This window comes from Topomyia yanbarensis, chromosome 2 (genome assembly GCF_030247195.1).
Source record: "Topomyia yanbarensis strain Yona2022 chromosome 2, ASM3024719v1, whole genome shotgun sequence".
Lineage (NCBI taxonomy): Eukaryota > Metazoa > Arthropoda > Insecta > Diptera > Culicidae > Topomyia > Topomyia yanbarensis.
Window position 1 is genome coordinate 115,779,685 of NC_080671.1, and position 22,184 is coordinate 115,801,868.

The following is a 22,184-nucleotide window of genomic DNA, read 5'->3' on the forward strand; positions in this document are numbered from 1 at the left end:
TGGGGTTGAAGCTCGACAAGTCTTTCAAAATTTTCAATTACCAGTGGGTTCATAACCTCACATCGAATAAGTAAACGAGAAGAGAGATCCCAGAATCGGTCTTTTAAAGGAAGAACTCCCGCTAGTACTTCAAGACTCATTGTATGGGTCGAATGCATGCAACCTAAGGCAATTCGTAAACAGCGATACTGTATCCGTTCCAGTTTAATAATGTGAGTGTTCGCTGCTGAACGGAAACAGATGCACCCATATTCCATTACTGAAAGTATTGTTGTTTGATACAATCTTATCATGTCACTTGGATGAGAACCCCACCATGATCCAGTTATTGTTCGCAGAAAATTTATCCTTTGTTGGCATTTCGTTATTAGATACCTAATGTGGCCTCCCCATGTGCCTTTAGAATCGAACCAAATTCCAAGGTATTTAAAAGTCAGGACTTGGGCTATCGTTCTACCAACCAACTGAAGCTGAAGCTGAGCTGGATCACGCTTCCTTGAGAAAACGACCAACTCTGTTTTCTCCGTAGAGAAATCGATGCCCAGCTTTAAAGCCCAAATTGATAAATTATCCAAGCTATCTTGCAATGGTTGTTGTAAATTTATAGCTTTTGGTCCTGTGGCAGAAACCACCCCATCATCTGCAAGTTGTCTTAAAGTGCATGGGCTGACAATACAATTATCAATGTCATTCACGTAAAAATTATAGAGAAGGGGGCTTAGACAAGAGCCTTGTGGGAGGCCCATGTAACTTATTCTGAATGTCGCCAAATCGCCATATGAAAAATGCATGTGCTTTTCTGACAATAAATTGTATAAATAATTATTTAATATCGGTGAAAGACCACATTGATGTAGCTTCTCCGAGAGAACATCAATGGAGACTGAGTCGAATGCTCCTTTTATGTCTAAGAACACAGACGCCATTTGTTCTTTTTTTGCGTAAGCGAGTTGGATTTCTGACGAAAGTAGCGCCAGACAATCATTCGTTCCCTTTCCCCTCCGAAAACCAAACTGGGTATCTGATAGCAAGCCGTTCGCCTCAACCCAATTGTCGAGACGTCGTAGGATAATTTTTTCCAACAATTTCCTGATGCAGGATAGCATTGCAATCGGTCGATACGAGTTATGGTCGGAGGCTGGCTTTCCCGGTTTTGGAATAGCGATAACTCTCACTTGTCTCCAGTCGTGCGGGACAATGTTCTGCTCAAGAAGCTTATTGAATAAATTCAACAAGCGTCTTTTTGCTAGGTCAGGCAGATTCTTCACCAAGTTGAATTTAATTCTGTCTAGTCCCGGAGCATTATTGTTGCATGAGAGGAGTGCAATTGAGAATTCCATCATTGTCAAAGGCGAATCTATGAAATCGTTACTTGTGGGAGCATCGCGAGTGATTTTCTGCGCAGGAGCAGAATCGGGACAAATTTTCTTGGCAAAATTAAATATCCAACGATTCGAAAAATCTTCGCTTTCATTAGTCACGTTTCGATTCCTCATTCTTCTGGCTGTGTTCCAAAGAGTACTCATTGATGTTTCTCTTGACAAGCCATTAACGAAGTGTCTCCAATAACTAGATTTTTTGGCACGACGTATACTGTCAAATTTGTTTTGCAAAATGAAATAATTTTCAAAGTTCTCACGTATACCCCCTTTCTGTTTCATAATTTCTTTGTAGGCAACTTGTTTAGCTTCATATGCATCAGAGCACTCTTTGTCCCACCAAGGATTAGGGGGCCGTCTATTTATTGTCATTCCAGGATTGCATTTCGTTTGGGCTTGTTCTGCTGCTTCAATAATTAAACCCGCTAAGAATTCATATTCTTCGGTAGGGGGTAGCTCTTCTGTCGAAGCAAGAGAAGTGGAAAATAATGTTTCGTATGTTTTCCAATCAATATTTCGTGTTAAGTCATAAGGAACATTGATTGAATTCGTAAGGCCTAATTCACTGTTAATTGAAACAACGATTGGCAAATGATCGCTACCGTGAGGATCAGGTACAACCTTCCACGTGCAATCTAACCGAAGTGATGTCGAGCACAGAGATAGATCTAATGCACTTGGACGTGCAGGAGGTCTGGGGATGCGTGTTGTTTCGCCAGTATTTAAAACTGTCATATTAAATTCGTCACATACATTGCATATCAAAGAGGATCGATTATCATTGTAGAGGGAACCCCACAATACTCCGTGCGAGTTGAAGTCTCCCAGTATCAGACGCGGAGCAGCCATGGATTTCACTACCTCAAAAATTTGACGTTGTCCAATTTGAACTTTGGGAGGTATATATATAGAAGCGATAGACATGTCTTTGCCTTTAATGTTCGTTTGGACAGCTACAGCCTCAATGCCCGCAAACAAGGGGATGTTAATTCTATAGAAAGAATAGCACTTTTTAATTCCTAGAAGCACTCCTCCATACGGGGTGTCTCGGTCTAGGCGAATAATGTTGAAATCATTTAAGTTGAAATTAATGTTTGAGGTAAGCCATGTTTCACATAGAGCAAAAGCATCGCATTTTAAATTATGCAGTAAAATTTTTAAGGAATCAATTTTAGGTATGATACTTCTGCAATTCCACTGTAAAACAGTGATGGAATCTTTCATTGGAGGAGGTGAATTACCCATTGAAAGATACAATCGCTGCAAGGATGGGCCATTGAGCAATCAGCTGCTCTAAAAATGTTCTAATTGTTGGGAGGAAAGCTGAAAGTATACTCTTTAGTGGTTCAGAAATATTGAATGCTTTAAAAATCCAATCAACAATTTCAGAAAATTTCAATAATCCTACCCCCGGCTGAGGCTCAGAGGAAGTCGAAATTTTATTATTTCCAGTAATGGTGTTCTGTTTGGATTGTACGTTCCCAAAACCGGGCGGAATTGATTTCGGTTTTGAATCGGAATTTTTCGGTTTTGGGTGCAGTTTATCTATTGGTGGAGAAATTTTAAGGCCCTTTCTTGGCAGCTTGGGAAAAGAAGACTGTTTTCTTTTTCTGGAATTTCCGGGTAAAACAAATGATGTACCTTCGCACGCTCCGTCAGAGTCAGACTGTTCCGAAAATAGAGATGTGTAAGTGTTTTCTAAGAAGATGGGTTTAGGGGTAGCATTTTTCAACATTTCTGCATAGGAGCGCTTAGACCTCTCCTTCAAGGATCGTTTAATTTTATCCTCACGCAATTTATAAATGGGGCATGCAGGGAGCTCATGTGAGTTTTCTCCGCACATTAAACATTTTTCTGAATTTTCATTGCATATATCCTCTTGATGAGAACCCCCACATTTGCCACACCGTGCCTTATTGGAACAGTAAGTGGCTGTGTGGCCAAGCTGTTTGCAATTAAGGCAATTCATTACACGAGGAATAAAAAGGCGAACAGGGAGACGAATCTTATCGATAATGACATAGTTGGGCAGCGCAGACCCAGCGAAAGTCACTCGAAATGAGTCAGACAGTCGATAAACTTTTTTATCTCCTTCGTGTGATACTGAATGCAATTGCTTGCATTCAAGTATTTTTACGTCTTTAAGTATGGTGTCTTTGAAACGACCAACCCCATGCTTAATTATGTCATCAACAGTCAAACTCGATTCTGTGATGACCCCATCAATTTCAATTTCCTTTGAAGGAATATACGCTCTATACTCACGCGTAAAAAGCTCGCAAGAAGCAATTGCATTGGCTTGTTTGAGACTACCAACGACAATGCGTATTTTATCTTTATTGACTTTGACGATCTCTTTTACATCCGAGAATCGCGAAGTCAAATCTTTAGAAATTTGAATAATATTTAGCGCCTTTACTTTACGCCTAATAAATACAATCCATGGTCCCGTTGACGACTCTGGGTAAATTTTAATTCTAGTCGGATTTACATTTTCAGCATAAGGTTTAGGGGGAGGGTCTGTTACTCGTTCTCCCATCTCTTCATCCATTTTACCTAGGAAGAAAAACTATCACAAAAAGGAATGAAAAATATACCTGTTATACCTGTAGAACACACCTCATGTGTTACGTTGTAAACTCGGTGCCCGTTGTTTGACAATGTGACACTTGCTGTCCTTCTTCGTCGCGTTGCTTCTTCAGTAGAGAAATAGGCCTACCTGCAACACTTCAAAACTCTCTCCGGTTAAGCTGCTCGTCGGTATCACCACCACAAGCGCGCTCTCTCCGTTTCCACCGCCGCGGTAAACAAATGTGGCTACCTGTGGCTTGCTGCGAAAATCCCACTGTCGATGCGGCACTTTTCGGTGCCACTTGTTTTCCTTATTCGTCGTACCACTTCTGCGGTAGACGAATAGAGCAAATGAATCTACCTGTGACGCTTCCCCTCTCGTCGATTAGAATTGCCCGACGACACCAATACAATATATTTTTTCTGTGTGTACAGGCACGATCACTGTCGATTTCTGCCACCGCGGTAGGCAAATTCGTCTACCCGCGGTTTGCTGTCAAAACACCGAGGATGTCGTTGACCACGCCTCCGACGTATCAACTGTCGACTCACACTTAACAAACTGGTCTCTCTCTCTCCCACAAAAACGCATACAGCGTCTCGCACTCCGTCACTCTCTCGAGAACAAAACCTTCCACCTGGAGGCACAACCGTCTCGGCCGGTTGCAAAAACTGTTGAGTATTTTTTTTTATTTTGCTTGAATTAAAACAAGTAAATGTTTGAATTATCGCCTGGGCCGAAAGACTATCCAACTCAATTCATTCGCCAATATCAAAAATGGGAGTGGGAAATACCAAACCATGAAAGAAACTAATCTGCTCAGTAAACTCACGTGATACATATTCGATAAATCTTGATCGCGTTCATGAATTTTTTATTACTCCAATCTAGGGGCAGATTACTCTGGGGATGTATAACAAATTTGGATGAAATCCGCACAAATGCATTTAATTTCCATTTTTGCATCAACTTTACACTTCCTCGTAGAAAAATTTGTTTTAACAAACGTTTTACGCTCATCCACTTTGTTCGACGTTTTGTTGAGTATAGGACAAATTTTTTATAGGGTTTTGACGCTTTACACGCAACGCAAAATACATTGCACGTAACGCAAAATACATGATGAATTTCTATTATGATGAAAAGAACTGCATTTCATTTCGCTGATTTTTAAAAATGCTTCACAAGTGATCTGCCCCTATACTACAATACTAACAGTGCACAACCGCAATTAAAAATAAACGGTTGTTTTCTAAATAGTATAAACACCCAATTATTAAAAGTATTTTAATCAGATGATTCTGATTCGGTTAGTGCATAAAAGAACACAATCTACCGACAACCTGCAAATTTTAATGTCTCATGGCCTTTAATAGTAATTTTGGACATTTTTAAAGCCAAGTAGCGATGTTTCGCAAAGTGAAATCTTTGAAAAGTATCGTTGACTTATCCACTCCGGACACAGCTTTTGACTACTTGGATATGAGCACCGCTGGTTTTGAACTGATTACGTTTTGGCGTCTCTGCTGTTTCCTAATACATTACGCATATATACAATCGTGTAACGCGACTAAAATGTTGCTACTGATAGCCACATTAGGTTCCTCATGATAAAATTATCTAAGAGCGAATGATGGAAGCAAAAAATTGATACATATTGACGTGACTAATAAATCTATATGTGATCGGAATCCGACCAAAAGAGACGACTGAATCACGTTGCTTACTTTACTTACTTTAAGGGGAGGCTTTCATTCTCCTGACCAAAAAGTCAGAAAAATTTGGATTTTTTTGTGGGCCAATGAAGAATTATAGAAGGAAATAATATTAGGATTCACTTATATTTTCGTCTTCATTTACAATTTTTTTTCAAGACGATAAAACAAAATGGCGCCCGTGGCGACGTTCTGTCTAAGGTTAGTTGCGCGTGGAATACCAAACTTATTATAATGCTCTAAAATAAACTAAGTTTATTGGAGGAATTATCTAAGAATGGGTAAAAAACTTCAAATTTGACGTAATGGTGCGAACGCAAACTTTAAGATTGATTTTTAGCCCTTTTTTCACTTTAAAGATTCACTAGAAACGGTGAATACGAAGAATTTGTAGATTTTATGGGTCATTCCCCCATTTAAAAAAGTTTTCTTTCGAGGGGTAAAAAGATGAAGACTTTTCAAAAAATTATGTTTTGAGATAAACACGTTTAAAGTTTTGAGCACACCTTCGATTATTCGTGGTAGAATGTCAATACTACATAGAATTATGTGTTTGGGACATCGCTGATCACGAATCTGAAGTCAGTTTTTTATAATTCAAAATGGCCGGTCCAATATGGCGGACCCCTCCTAAAAATAAGTGGTATTTCATCCAAAATCGTCAAAAGAAGAATTTGTGGTTTAAAAACAAGAATTTGAACCTAACCTTAATATGAATTAAAATTTAAAAAAAATGAAAATGGCGATTCCAATATGGCCGACTAAAATGTTATTTTAACAATTTTGATCAACATTTTTCGTTTTTCACCGTTTTCTGTGGTTGTTTGAAAACTCACGTTTAGTCTGCGATGCCTCTACAGATCAAGCCGTGAAACACGTTCCCGAGAACTGTACACTACTCTTCTACCTGATGAGTGCGTATCGAGCCGAGAGCGTTCTATGACGGCAGGTACGCCGCTTCGAACAATGGCCTGTAGGAAATTTTTTGATGCGCCGTTTAACACAATATAGTAGACATTAGTGTCCTTTCCAAAAATGGAAAAAGTCAAATTTTTGCAAATTTTAAATGAGAACCTCCCCTTAAACATTTTGTCTTAGACTATTATATACGTACGTAATTCTGGCTAACATGAAAACACCATAGGCTCTCATGACTAGATTCGCAAACCGCTTAAGTTTTATTGAATACATTGTTGATTATGATTGTAGCAATCAATTTTATCGCAGTCTTCTATAAATTATCTTCTACAACATTTTCACGTTAAGATGTATTCACTAAACAGAAGTGTATTACAAATTGTTTAGGATTACTCGAAATTTCGCAAAAGAAATATTTTTTCAGAAAAGTTTCGGGAGGGGCTTTAGCCCCCCCTCTGGTTACGTGCCTGTGTGTTGTTTAGGGTGATTTTCAATCTATTTCGCAAATGTATATATTTTTCGATAGTGCGTGAAATTAGCTTTCAGTATCCGTATAGATATTACATCTATCCACAAGTAAAAGTTATTTTTTAAATTGTTTTTCATAAGGGTAAGTTGGCGGTGCTACTCGCGGGGCAAGTTTGCAGTATTATTTACGGTGCAAAAAGAGCCATCAAAAAATTTTATTTCTGGAATTCACTCCAAAGTAAGAAAATCTTTTTCTTGTGTATCTCGTCAATACAGGAAACATTTACTTCGACCAAACGCCTGAAGAATTTCGAAAATTTGCTATTGAATATGGAGTACGCGTCAAAGTCATTATTCCTGGGTATTGAGACTGAAATATAATAGCAAATGTCGGTTAATATATAGTTTTATTGAGAAGACATTCAGCATGTTCCAAAGGGACCATGAAGTATTTGATTCTCCATTTGACTGATTGTTTTATGGTGTATCTGTACATACCGGCAACTTACCCCGGGACCGGGGTAAGTTGGCGAGTTTTCCGCGTCACATATTTTTGTGTCTAAAAATGGAGACAATGCATCAAACATTTTAATAAAATTCTGAGATGTTGCCAACAGTCTGCCCTTCCATGCGACGTATTCCGCTTTGAAAAATGTAGCTGCATCAAAGCGGTAAACAATGAAAACTGAAAACACCGCCAACTAGCCCCGATCTCCACTCCTGAGCAAAAGCCAGTGGATCCGTTTCCAAATATCGGTGTGCAAGGTAACTTAAAATAATATTGTATTATTTTATTGTATCTACATAAATCGTTCAGCTTACGAAATGAGGTGCAGCCATCATAATAATAATTCTAGAAGTTGATCATTACTAACTCCCGTTGTACTGAACGATATATTTAAATTCTTACACTATTTGGTCGAAATAAAATTTCAACTAGCTTTTACTACAAAGGATTCACATAAGAGACGTAAAAATTTGATTTTTTTTATTAGCGAAATTCTGATTGGTTCCAATTAATGCAATAATTATTCAATGCGTGGCACGTAATAAGACTGTGGTGTAAGCCATGTCTGCATATGATTTGCGCTTAAATCTTTATCTATTAAAAGAACAAGCAGCGATTTAGTAGCTTATGATTTAAGATTTTATGAACTTTTTGTACCCGATTTTATCAACCTGCCGTTAATTCATTCTTTTATGCCAGCAATCAAGGTAGTTGGTTCTGCACTGTTAGGTAGTAGTCAAAATGTAGGGTAGTTTACCTAATTTTGATGCTGTTTAAAGTAATTGATGAACTAGAATCGCATTTTCCTCAAATTTTCAAAAAAAAGTAAAATTTTTATAATAAACTAACAATTTGTCACATATTATCTATGGAAAACATAACAATTGAAAGTGACGTTGTATGCAATACGAATTGAATAGGGGAGAGTGGGTACGCTTGATCCCACTTTTGTTTTTGTCTCATAATTTTTCAATGAAATAAAAATTTCAATTGCAAAATTCTCCATCTTATAGTCAATTCGAATTGTAAGAGCTATGAATAATGTGTAAATCCGAATACTATGCCCTGTCAGTAATAGGAATAGTTTTAAAAATCATGTCAAAATGAATTTTATGTATAATCGTGTGGTAACTTGATCCCCCGCCTATAGATACGAAAGTTCAGCTAAACACCTGTCCTGACAAATTAATTATTAAGATTACCTTTTTAGTTGCACGACAAACTTTAACCACAGCAGAAAGTCGAGACAAATATTTGCGGTAAATCAATGCTGTTTAACTGGCTTTTTCAACATTCAATAACGTATACCATCATTTGTTCATGTAAAAAAACATTTTATATCAAATTATAGTGCCAGATACGTTATAAAAAATTTGTTTTTCTATTTCTGTACAATTCGAAAGAGTTTGAGAGATATAATGATAGGGATCAAGAATACCCAGTGTTACGGGGGTCAAAGATACCTGTTGTATGAGGTGAAAAAAAAAAATTTGTTTCTGTGGGTAGTGAAACTTTTTATTCGAAAAACGTGTTTTTCTAGGCAAAATCCCTTAGAAAGTAATCGTACTTGAAAATTTTCTAAAATATTATACAATTTTTCCAAAACAAATACAATACATCAGATTTGTTTTTTAAACATCATAAACGACCAAATACTTCATTTTCTGTTTTATATTGTGATAACTTTATGCGTATAGATTAGGAAATATGGCCAGGGAATCAAATATTTCCAAGGATCAAGTGTCCGCACTCTCCCCTACTTAATATTATTTTTTTTATGTTGTGAACGTGCCAAACTGCAAACAAAATTTATTTTTGCGAACTGTCTATAAACACCGGTCCGGAAGGTACAATTTAGCGCATATTAGTCTCTAAGACTGCGACATCTGTTCTTTACTTTATCTACCCCTTTTAAACGATCTCCTGCCAGCGCGCTTGAATCTTCACTAAACAAACTTCGAATTGAATCAGCTAACAAGATTCCTGTTCTCGTTTGTTATCTTCTATGTCATCGAAGCGTATTAATCTATTCATTTGTAAGTAGGAACACACCAACCTGTCCGAACCAATGAGAACGGGCGAAGCCTGTCGAAAGCCACAGAACCAGGCTCAAACCGCGTATCTCTATAAAAATGCCTCTGCCCGGGTGCCTGTTGTTTGTTTGATGACGGAAAACCCTAAATAATAGCGAACCTGTTAATCCCACTGTTGAAATTCTTCGCATAACTTTCCCACTAATAAAACAACCAAAAAAGTAAATAGTAAGTTTGTGGAAAGAGAAAGTTTCATTGACTTAGACATGGATACGATATTAATAACTAGAATAGTGAGATCGATCTTGTAAAACTATTCATCACTGTCGCTGCTTACAAAAACTTAAAACATGGCAAATACATCCTTTTCCGATTTTAGTAAAACTAAAAGTCGCCCGCTCAACAAGAAAGTTATCAGCGTACACGTTCGCAAATAAAATGAATAGCATCGTGGATCGTGGCTAGACCAACAGACTGAGAATCTTCTGATTTCTATCAGATTTTACCACTGAAAATTTTTCGTCAGTCGTTCGTCATTTTTGGAACATGGGCGTAGAATAGTTGTGAACTACCAACGCCCTGTGTCTAATTAATTAAAGAATAAATTCTGCATTGTACTTTTAAGGAGATTAACTATTAAATTTCGTTGGCAGATTACATTGTCATTCATAATGATTCTACCTGCAAAATTTCAGATCGATCCTATGCTTGGAAGTTGGATTAGACAACTGTCGGACGGTTCGGCTAAATACATTTTTTTGCACTGATGGGGCATTAGGTTTGATTTTTCTGCCAACTAACAACTTGAGATAGTTCTCTGGTTGCTTCTAATTATGTAGGATGATAAAATGGAGATAAAAAAAATCCCGATTTTATTAACTTCCCCGTTTTATCAACCAAAATTTTTCGGCTGGTTGATAAAAACGGGTCATTACTGTACCTATGTATTGATAGAATCAAAGGGGAATAGGCTGAGTGGAAATGAATTTCGTGGAATCAATAAGTTGATGAAACGGAAATAGTAAACCTTGGTTGCACTTTCCTCTATCCATTCGCGTGAATTTGTTGCCAAGAAAGTTTTCGTCTCCTTAGCCTGTCATGGAGACGACAACGCAAAGAAAAACCGAAAGCTATCATACACGCAACACTTGAATATGAGTAAAGCCATGTCAAATGATCCTCGATTTTTTCGCAAAATCACCGATCTTCATGAGGTATATTTTATTGTATAGGGATTATGGTGATTAGCTTTTGGTATAAATATTTCGTTACAATTCCTTTTTTTATTTAAGATATTAACCCTTAAACTTTATTTCATGATAAAATTGAAAATTTTATATCTCAAAAACTACTGAAGATAATCCAATGAATTTTTGCACACTTATGGAATGATATTTGCACTATCTTATAAAAATGTTTTTGCTTTATAATTGTGTGAATAACGGTACTTTGAATCTATTTGAAGTTTTCAATTGTATTTTTTCTTGTGTTCTTCACGCTAAAAATTTTCAAAACTTATGTCAAATTATGCGAAAATCTTTCACCTTCAATAATCTGTATTGACAATTTTTCATTTTTGTTCCTATCAGGAGTTATAGAGGATTTTGGAACAGTGCGCTCTTTCAACGCACGGCCCACTTTGATGCAACCCGCGAGAACGTACATATTGGCAACGCCGCACGTCGCAACGTCCTAATGCGCATCGCTTTGAAGGAGCGTATCTCATGTTCAAAATTGGCATCTCTGAGATTAAAGCAAAAAGACAAGCTTTTCTTTGTGGATAATTGAAAGTGATGTTTTCTGAGTAATTTGCATGCTCTTTAGCGTTATTATATTGTTCAAGAGTTATTTAATTTTCTGTCACTCAATATCTCGGACAAGTACGCTCGGATGTTGCCAGCCGATGAACCGATGAGAAACCCCCCCCCCCCCGAAATATTTTGGAGAAATTTGAAAAAATTGAATATGTTAAACAAAAATATGCCCAATATTTTAAATGAAATTCTCAAAGTTTCATTTGCAAAAGTTATCTTGTAAAAAAATTTCCTTGTGGTGAAAATTGGCTGCAGACTCGACACCTACCTGTCGGCACGTTGTGGAGGCTAGCTCAATCGCCGAGGACTATAACGAGTAGATCACGGCGAAGCGAGGAGCTAGGAGCTTAATGGTTCACGAAACGGATATCGGTACCGAGAGAAATTTCGCCACATTCTGTAGTCCTTGACTGACGGCGAACATGGACTGGAGAGTGTGAGGGAAGTATCCCCATAGAGGCCACCAGGCGATTCGCTACCGCATCGGTCAATGGAACCCTGCTGCAGCACGAAGAAGGACGGGCGGCAAGCTAAACTCGAAGACGAAAGCCTTTAACGAAAACCTCTTTGTTGAGTTACTTCGGCGAACAACGGAATCAAATACGTTGATACGGCTGACGGCTAACAAGAAGGATTGTGACGGCTTGTGACGTTACAATGTCACGAAAACTAGGGCCATGTAGTAGACGGCGTGCAGCTTACTGGTTAAATGAGTAACTCAGTATGCTATACGCTGCTTGTCGTAGATCCAGAAGGCGGGCTCAGAGCGCAAGATCGGAGAGTGAGAGAGGAGTGCAAGCGACGTATCTAGAAGGTAGGGACTCTTTAAAACAGGAGATCAAGCTTAGCAAGCCAATTGCCATAAGTAGCTGTGCTGAGAAATAAACGCCAGTCCCTGGGGGACGCGTACTGAGTCGTCATGACGAAGATGAGGGTCCGTCGACACCAGCTGAAATATGTCCGGGTAAGCTAAAGATAATCGTTGAGGGTCTCTTCCCGAATCACGATTCAACTACCTGGTCACCGACACCGTACGGCGAAGAAGAAGGAGGTAACACAGTCGAGTGGCAAGTGACTAACGACGAGCTCAAAGACGCGTTGATGTGACTAAAATCAAAGAAAACCCCTGGTCCGGAGGGAATACCAACAGCGGCGCTGAAAGCTGCGATCCTGGCATATCCGGACATGTTCAGACATGCTGAAGTCTTTAGACGATAGTAATCCCCGGAATGAGGAAGGTGCAGAAACTGATGTTGCTGCCAAAGTCAGGGAAGTCACCAGGCCATCCGGCCTCGAATAGACCACTGCCGCAGCGTGGCATAAAAGAATGAGCCAGATCCTGAAGAGCTACTTCCAGAGTAGAGCACTGCTGTACCAGACGAACAAAAGGGCAGAAGGCAATGCGAGTCGCAGCGGGCGTTACTCAGGGCTCCATTCTCTGTCAAACACTTTGGAATGGGATGTAAGATGCACTGATAACATAAATTCGTGAATATAATAAATCATGCAATGCATGAATTCATTCGTCGTTTTCTGCAACGAAGTATTTTCGTGCATTGTAAATAGTTTCGTTCATTTCATAAACAAGAATGGCCGTATGGTGAGCGAAAGCTTTCGTAAATTTTACACATTTAATGTACACTGCACGAATGATATCGTTGATAACGATATTATTTTTCGTGAATGAAATGAAATGTTTTGTTTATTTTAATAAACGTTTGTGTATATTACGAACGATTTCGTTGGTCGCACGAAATCTTTTCGTTTATCTTAGAAAAGTTTTCGTATTTATTGGCCTCTTATTGTTTTCAGTCGATCTTTTAAGATCGATGTTTTTTTTATTTAAAAAAATCTATCTGGCCAATACGATTTTATTGTGATTAGAAGAAATGGCCGCTTGATGAACGAAATTTTCGTTTATTTTAATAAACGTTTATGTATATTACAAACGAATTTGTTGGTCGCATTTTATCTTTTAGGATCGATGTTTGACAACACCGATATCGCTCTGGCAGAGAAAAACTCAAAATTATTCATACAAAATCAATGAGCAGTTCGCGACGGCTCAACTGATTCTGTACTGCTCCAGATTCTGAAATTACTGGAAGCGAAAGAGGTTCTGGAAATCTTCCTGCAACCGGCGGACACGACTACGACTACTAAATAGTCAGACAACAACAATTATCTGACGAATAGCAACAATGGCTCCATATTGCTCTTTTGACGTGGACGGTTTGACGAATGGTGCTCGTAAATATTATAAAGATATTCGTATATAACAGCGAACGACTCGTTTGCTGAATGAAGCTGTTTCGTAATAAACTAACGAAAGTCATTTCGTGGTTTTCACGAAAAACTCGTAATAAAAAACAAAAGTGTTTCGATAGAACTACGAACGATTCATCATATGTACGAAAAATTCGTATATTTTATGAAAGTTGTTTATACGAAATTAATTCCGAGAGATTTACGAATATGTTCTATCAGTGTGGGGTCTTAACACTGCGGCTGCCCAGGAAAGTGAAAATCGTTGGTTTTGTGGACGATGTGTCAATAATGGTGAGACACTTGAAGAAATGGAGGTATCGGTGACGGAGACAATAGATGCGATCGAGAGCTGGATGAACGGGTCAAGCTGCAAATAGCTCACCACAAGACGTTGTTGTTGGACAGCAACTGCAAAGGGGTTCAGCGGATACAGATCACCATTAAAGGGCATGTGATTGCATCGAAGCGTGCACTGAAGCAATTGGGAGTGAGAATCGACAACTGATTGAGCTTAAACAACCACGTTGATTACACATGCGAAATGTCGGGTCTTTATCTAGTATTTAGTCATCGATACTGCTTGGGGTGCGGCGCTGAAAACCAAGTGAAACCGCGAAAAGCTGAACAGGACGCTTCGACTACTGGTCGTACGAGTTGCGATTGCGTACCGGAGGCAGTATGCCGTGATGCCGAGATGATCCCCATCTGCATTACCCTGACGGAGGATATCAAGTGCTACAATCAATGAAATGTCAGAAACGTGAGGAAGATGATGAGAATCGATTCGATGATGACGTAGCAGCAGGAATGGGATAATACGGAGAAAGGAAAGTGGACCTACTGGCTCATCCAAACCTGTCGACGTGGGTCAATAGAATGCACGGAGAGATGACCTTCAACCTGAAACAGCTTCTACCGAGCCACGGCTGCTTAAGGAGTATCTTCATCGGTGTGGGTACGCAACGTCAACACTGTGCCTGGAGCGTCTTTGACTGTCCGGGGTTTCAAGTATTTGAATGTCCGAGGAGAGTCTTTGAATGTTCGAGGTTTGAAGTGACGTGCAGGGAGCTACTTAAAATGGGAGAACCGGACATCAACCCGGATAATGTAGCCTACAGAATGACAAGCGACGTAGAGACGTGGAACGCAGTAAACAGAGATATGATGTAGATCAGTGATTCTCAACCTGGGGTCCGCGGGCCCCAGGGGGCCGCGAAGTCATTGCTGGGAGTCCGCGAAGAAAAATATATTTTCCGAGTGCATATTGAAATTTCAAATCTTGTTTCCTAACAAATTGAAAATAACATATTGATAGCATACAAAATTGATGTTTATCTGTGGGGGTCCGCAGCAACCCAGTGTGATATCTAAGGGGTCCGTGGTACGAAAAAGGTTGAGAACCGATGATGGCATGACCGTCTTACAGCGGAATATGCATCGAACAACGATTTCGGGAGAGCAATCACCGCCAGGGAACTCTCCGCAGGTATAAGCTAGATCCACCGCCGAGGACTAGTCGAGTAGACCGCAACAGAGCAGCGAGTATGAGTCGTCGAAACGCCAGCGAACCGGACGTCACGCTCCATGCGAATTCGCCGGACCGACCACGGCTCCCCAGAATCGATATTGGGAAAACTTTTTTCGCCAGGGAACTTTCCGTTAGCGTAAGCTAGATTCACCGCTGGGGACTAGACGGATTAGACATCAATGAGACACCACTAGTCGCGGGTCATCGGCACACCAGTGCACCGGATACCCAGCTTCACCAGAATCGCCGAACTGAACTCGGCACCTAGCTGATTGGCTCGATCTCGGGAGAACTTCTCTCGCCGGGGAATTCTCTGTCGGAGTAGGCCAGGTCCATCGTCGGGGACTAGACCGAGTTGTTTGCGAACAAGTCGAGGACTGAATGGACCATCAAGGAAGTAGTGCTAAATGGCCCAAGAAGAGAACTAAATGGCTTAAATGAGTTGCGGTGCTAAATAGCACCGGTTACGGAGCCAAAGGGCTCAAGAAGTTGTAGTACTGAAACCAAATAAGAATCGGTATCGGGAGAACTTCTTTCGTCTGGGACCTCTCCTTTAGCTTACAGTCAGATTCACCGCCGGGAACGAGACCGCGACGATACACCACCAGCAAACCGGATGCCCCACTCTACCGGAATCGCCGAACTGACCGTAGCACCTGGTTAGTTGGCTCGAACTTCTCTCGCCGGGGAACTTTTCGTCGGTGTAGGCTAGATCTATCGTCGGGGACTAGACCGAGTAGTTCGCTAACCAGTCGGAAGATCAACGAGGAAGTGGTACTGAATGGCACAAGGGAACTGAAGGGCTCAGTAAATTAGACAGCCTGAAGTTTGCCGCCCAGATTGTCCTCGTAGGGGAAGAGCATTTATTCTCTACCAACAGCTAGTTTTCCTACCTTGACTACCCAAACCTGTTCCCTGAGTTGTTGGTTTTTGAACATTTTTTCCTGCTCAGAATGTTTTTGAACATTTTTTCATATATATACAAAAAAAATTTCATATCCCCGCCCGAAAAAATTTCTTACTACGCCACTGGGTCGATCACACGAATGATGTATTGCGTTAAAAAAATTTCATAAATATGTTCGTCATATTTTGTTTTTGTGGCATCCATGTGGAGTGAAAAATTTAAAAATTGTATTGGTCAACACATGTGTAGCATATGTCGTAATGGGCGCAAAAAATACAACGAAAATATGGACATGAACAAAACACAATTTTCCTTAAATTTTCAATTTTACATCCCATGTTTATAGTAATGGGTTCCTCTATAACGCGTTTAAGATATAGGAAAATTTACACGTTTAACCGTTGTGTGTCCGACGCGGTACCGGGGTACCTTTTTAAGTTTCAATTAATTAAATTCCTATGTTTAATCCATAGCTGGAAATTGAAACTTTGTGACATCTTAGAACTCCACTAAGTCAAGCTGTTGGATTATTAGTATTGTTGATATAGTAAGGGTGGGAGTGGGGAGGGGCTCCTGAATATTTTTACTACGTAACAGGCCGACGTGGGTACCCGGGTACCCACAAAACTAAAATGCCCCTAACTAAGGTAATATCCAACCGATTTCGATACTTTTGGCCGTTTTGGGTTCAGGAACTCGTCCACTTTTGGACTTGGTAAAAATGAATCGGGTTACTTCATGCGGTTCCCGGGAATTCGGGTTTCCGGAAGCAGGTTCCAGTGCTGGGGTACTATTTGCGAACTTCAATGGAATACTAGCAATATGGGTATCAAAATTCTTGGAATTGCATCAGTAGGCTGTATCTCGTGGTTTTGGAACCATTTGGTGATTTGACCCCGGAACTAACATTCCGGAGCAGGTTCCCGAGGGGCCGTGAGTGGCCATTCCATTCCAATTCCATTCTTCAAATTACCATAGGATCCCGTAACAATAAAAAACAGACTTCCGAGACAATTTGAAGAGTTTTGATACTCATATTGCTAGTACGTTATTAAAATTTACGAATCATATCCTAGTACTGGAACATTACTCCGGAACATCAGGATTACCAAAAACCAGATCCATTATTCCAGTTCTATTGTACAGAATCAAAAAGTGGACGTGTTCCTGAATCCAAAATATCCAAAAGTGTCCAAATCGGTTAAAGGAAGCCATAGTTATGAGCATTTCAATTTGTGGGTACTCGGGTACCCTCGTTGGCCTGTTAATTTTTCTTCTTATAGTGTTTGCCAAAGCAATGGAACTGGAATATTCGATGACTCAACAGGTACATGCGGAAAACTGTAACAATGATTTTGAAATAAAGATCGTTGATGATTAATTGAAATTCGACAAAAATAAATAATACCTTACCAGAACTTGAAGAACCACCAATTAACAGGATTAACAGAAGCAATAGTGATATAAAAACCCCGACATCAATGCGATTGAACAACAGATTTTATATAAACTGTTTTCAAAAGACGCATCGTTGTTTAAAGGTGAAAATAAAAATGTGAAATAAAATGCTGTTAGCATAAGATTTTACACTTTCATATATTAATGTTGTAGACTAAAAAATAATTTGGATATAACGTAGATGTATTTTGACTAACAAAAGTGTTTTTAAAGATGTTAATTGTTAGTAGCGTTAAATTATAATAATAAAAAATATATTAAACAACTATAATTTTTGTTGTGCACTTTAGTCAAAAAAATTTAACGCATCTCAAAATATCCGGGAAAAAATCACCTTCGATGATTCGTATTGAAAAGTTTGCCCTTTTGCGCGAATCGAGAGATGTAGTTTCTTTTAGTCATGCGATGCGCACTTCCCACATGATGCGCTTTCTGACGTAGTGACGTGCGACGTTGCCAATATGAACGTTCTCGCGGGCTGCATCAAAGTGGGCCGTGCGTTGAAACAGCGCACTGTTACAAAATCCTCCATAACTCTCGATAGGAACAAAAATGAAAAATTATCAATACAGATTATTGAAGGTGAAAGATAGCCGCATAACATGACATAAGTTTTGAAAATTTTTAGCGTGAAGAACACAAGAAAAAATACAATTGAAAACTTTAAATAGATGCAAAGTACCGTTATTCACACAATTATAAAGAAAAAATATTTTTATAAGATAGTGCAAATATCATTCCATAAGTGTGCAAAAATTCATTGAATTATCTTCAGTAGTTTTTGAGATATAAAATTTACAACTTTATCATGCAATAAAGTTTAAGGGTTAATATCTTAAAGAAAAAAAAAGGAATTTTACCGAAATATTTATACCAAAAGCTATTCACCATAATCCCTATACAATAAAATATACCTCATGAAGATCGGCGATTTTGCGAAAAATTCGAGGATCACTTGACATGGCTTTACTCATATACTTACACATTCGCCTCAAACAATAAACCCAAGCGAACGGTGTATCGTGCTTGAATCAAAAAGCAGTGTCCGTACACGAATGAAAGATACGCACCAAGCAAAATGAGTCAACGCTGGTGATGATGGGTGGTGCGAAAGCATGCAGCGCAGTTCTCTGCTCTGCCTGCTGTCCAAAAGGCAACCGAGCTTGCCCGGCCAAATCTGCTCGTTAAATAGTCGATGATGAAGCGTTGCGCGTTAGGTACATAAATCTGTCGTGCCAGACTAGGGAAGCGCAACCTTCTGTGTGAAAATGCGTGGTATTTTAACTATGTTGAACATTATTTAAAATTTTATTGCCATGCTATCAAAAATCTTTTGGTTTATCTATTGGAATCTATTCTTAGAAGTATTTCTGAGCGATATGCGCAAAAATTGAAAATTTACCCTAAGATGGCTGAATTATAACCGTTTAAAATTGGACCACTTTTCGTTACATACCATTTTTGTTGAATTTGCAAAGTGCACCCCCATATCGAAAACAAAGACGTAGTCCTACGTCAAAAATATTCGAGTACCGGTACTACAGGTACTGGGGGCTTCTGTACCGCAATACCGGTTCTCGTCAACATGGGTCGGTACTGCGAACCCTAATACTGATGTCAGTGTTTTAGATTTGGATGGAATCTGTCCGGACAATTTTGGCGTCAGTTTCATGTGTTTTTAAATAAAGTTTCCTTGCAGAACATAGTAAATTAATTTTTTTTAAATATGCAGTGTATCATACACACGGAGATCAAAAGAACGAATAAAAATGAGCATCAAATTCATGCTCGAAAACCTGCTACGATTTACTAGCATCTGCTTCTTAAGCCATTCCCTGTACGGATAATTAATTTTGTGCCTAGTGTCCTGCATGTCCGATGATAAAACTCATGTCCGCTGAGTTCTTCGGTCTAGACATACAAAATACATAAATGCCTCCTACTCAAAAAAGGTTTCTCGAAATGTATTCGCAAAAATGCGTCAAATCATGCCGCCCGCAACCAAGTTGACATATAACCGACGGTGTCATCGATGTCGGTCGGTACACGTTACATTAATCAACATTTTGTGATGAACAATGGATGACAGCTGGTAGGTATGGTTTTTGTACCGGGTAATAAATCTAATAGAAGGGGCAGCACGCACATAATCTGCGGGTGTTGTGTCATGTGGCGTTTTGCGGTACCTGATGAGATGAGCAAGTCAACAAATGAGTGTGTGTTGCTATGCCACTCAACCCGCTTTGATGAACACAGGGTGGTTGTTTTAATTAGAAAAGTTCACCGAGCAGGGCCAATTTGTGCTAGTAGAGGATGGTAGCCAGGGGAATGGAATATGTAGTGTTTTACCAGGTGTTGATTGGAGTGTGGTTTTAATGAGTATCGTGAAATGAGGGATTTCGTATAGGAGTGACCGACTGCGCGAATGAGTACGTTACATTTGTTGCTGATATGTTCTAGATATTTGTTTCAGAATGCACAATAGTTCCATGTACTTACTTTATTATTATCACAACTACTACAAAGAGATGCAAGTATCACGATTGCATAACCAAGGTTGCTCATTTTCAAAGATAGCACTGTTGATGAATCATCAAATAAAAATAGGTAGCAAAAATTCACAAATGCCCAAAATCGGATTCGGTGCCTGAATTTTAACAGTTTTTCACGTTATTTCCTCTGGTAAAAATGATCGATTTTATGCAGTAAAATTTTAAAATTAATACACTTTAAATAACCAAAATTTCCTTTCATCATTGCGCTGACAGAATATCAGAGATTGTACCGAACCTGTCACCCATCGCTGCTACTGGTTCTTTATACGTTGAAGTAAACGCTTGAACATCAAATAAATCTGCGCCTAATTCGCTGAAGTAGGAGAACAGTTTGTAAAAAAAAGCACAAGTAGCTTTCGAGTATCCTCCGGAGAGCGATGTGAGTGGTTATTTTTTGACACGTCGCCATCAAAGCCCTTGCGTACAGAAAGCTGAAAATGGCTCGTCGCTTGTTGGTTGCGGTTGATTCGGAGATGTGGTTACCAAAACATTCGAGACCCGTTCCCTGCTGGCATCTGTTGATAAAGAAAGCGGAATCACGTAAAAAAAATGGCCTTAGTTTATCAGGCACGGAAGAAAACTCAATCATCTTGTCGTTATAAAATTTAACCACGTCCGCGTTCCAAAACGCTTTGTCTCTGTTACTAACCAAAAAAAAACCGGACGAACACCCACTGACTGGCGGTTGGTGGAGCTGAATAGCAAGAGTGAAGGCTTCACTGGAATCAACTTTTCAGCTAGCGGCATCATCAGTCATTCCCAGCCACCCGGATACACAAAGAACGGCTCCAATGTCCTCTTCATAAATCAGCCACGTCTAACGAAAATAATGATCTAATTTTTCCCCGCTGAAACAGCATCCCGTTCCATTTCAGCGGAAGAAGTATGATCGAAAAGCGTTGGGGGAGCGAATTTTGCGGAGAGGGGGGGCTTTTTTAAGGTAACTTATCGAAGGCTCAATTCACGCGTCATTTCCGTCCGTGTTTGGTGTGGATGTGTTTTTTTTTTTGGAACTGAAACGAGAAAATACACCAGGGCATACGGGAAATTCGTCCTTCCGAGAAAAAAAATGATTGTATCATATATACATATAGCATATGGGCAGGGTTCATTATTGCAATTCCAGTTCAATATACCTATACGTTATACAGCTGAGTCAAAATTTTCCAATCGGAAATTAGCTGAAATTTCAATTGAAGATTTATTTTTCGGTAGTGTTTGTTATTACAAAATTAATTCCAGATGGTATCCGCGAAAACAATATTTGTGTCGAAAATATTGCCTTTCAAATTTTTTATCTCATTTGATTTCAAACATTTACTGCGGACGACCCTATTGGCCGATTTTAATGATCAAATCAAAAATAAAACAATCAAAAGATTAAAATTTTTTGCGATCCAAAATATCTCAATTATATATAACAACATGGAGAAAACTATCTTGGCCTCTTTATCAAGCGACATAAATCCCCATACACTAGCATTTAACGCCGTGGAAAAATCGACCCGCCATTTGTAGAAACGCTATTCCAATCCAAAAGTCGGCTTGTACCGACTTCAAACAACGGAGTGAAAACTGTCGTAGTTTTTGACGCATTTTCAAACTGCCATGGATGGATAGTTCGTACTCATGGTAAACTAGTGGCATCACCGAGAGAAAATGAATCGAAAATTTCAAGTGAAAATTCAACCTCTTTTCCTAGAGCTACTCGCTCCCTGTCTCTACATCACCCTCTCTCCATAGTTCTCTCTCGTCGTGTTCGTGGCTAATATCATGGCTCATACCTATATTTCCATATTCATTTCCACGTTGTGTCATAAGATCAATTGTTTGTATTGTATTGGGAAAAAACCTTAAACTAATTTATGTTCAAACCCTGAAGAAGAAGACATATGCTTTCGAAACGTTGATAGCTTGATCTAAAATTAATGTTTAGGCCAGAAATCGATGATCGAAAAAGCATCTTTTAGTACTAAACCAAATAAGACGTTGTAGCTTTCTAATAATTGATCAAGGTCCTTTAGCAAAGTTGAAATACAAAATAAACAATAGCAATGTTTC

The 22,184-nt window shown here is 39.2% G+C and overlaps 2 protein-coding genes across 2 annotated transcripts in view; both read right to left on the bottom strand.

The window, feature by feature from the left end:
• The window catches only part of LOC131679266 (uncharacterized), a 358,718-nt gene that overhangs the window by 171,853 nt on the left and 164,681 nt on the right, over positions 1-22,184 (bottom strand). The window lies entirely within an intron of this gene.
• LOC131679267 (uncharacterized) lies at positions 1,918-4,630 on the bottom strand. The gene is made up of 2 exons (XM_058959974.1): positions 3,986-4,630; positions 1,918-3,935 (listed from the first exon to the last, which is right to left on the bottom strand). The coding sequence occupies exon 2, from the start codon at positions 3,928-3,930 to the stop codon at positions 2,617-2,619; it is 1,314 nt and encodes a 437-aa protein (XP_058815957.1). The 5' UTR covers positions 3,931-3,935; positions 3,986-4,630; the 3' UTR covers positions 1,918-2,616.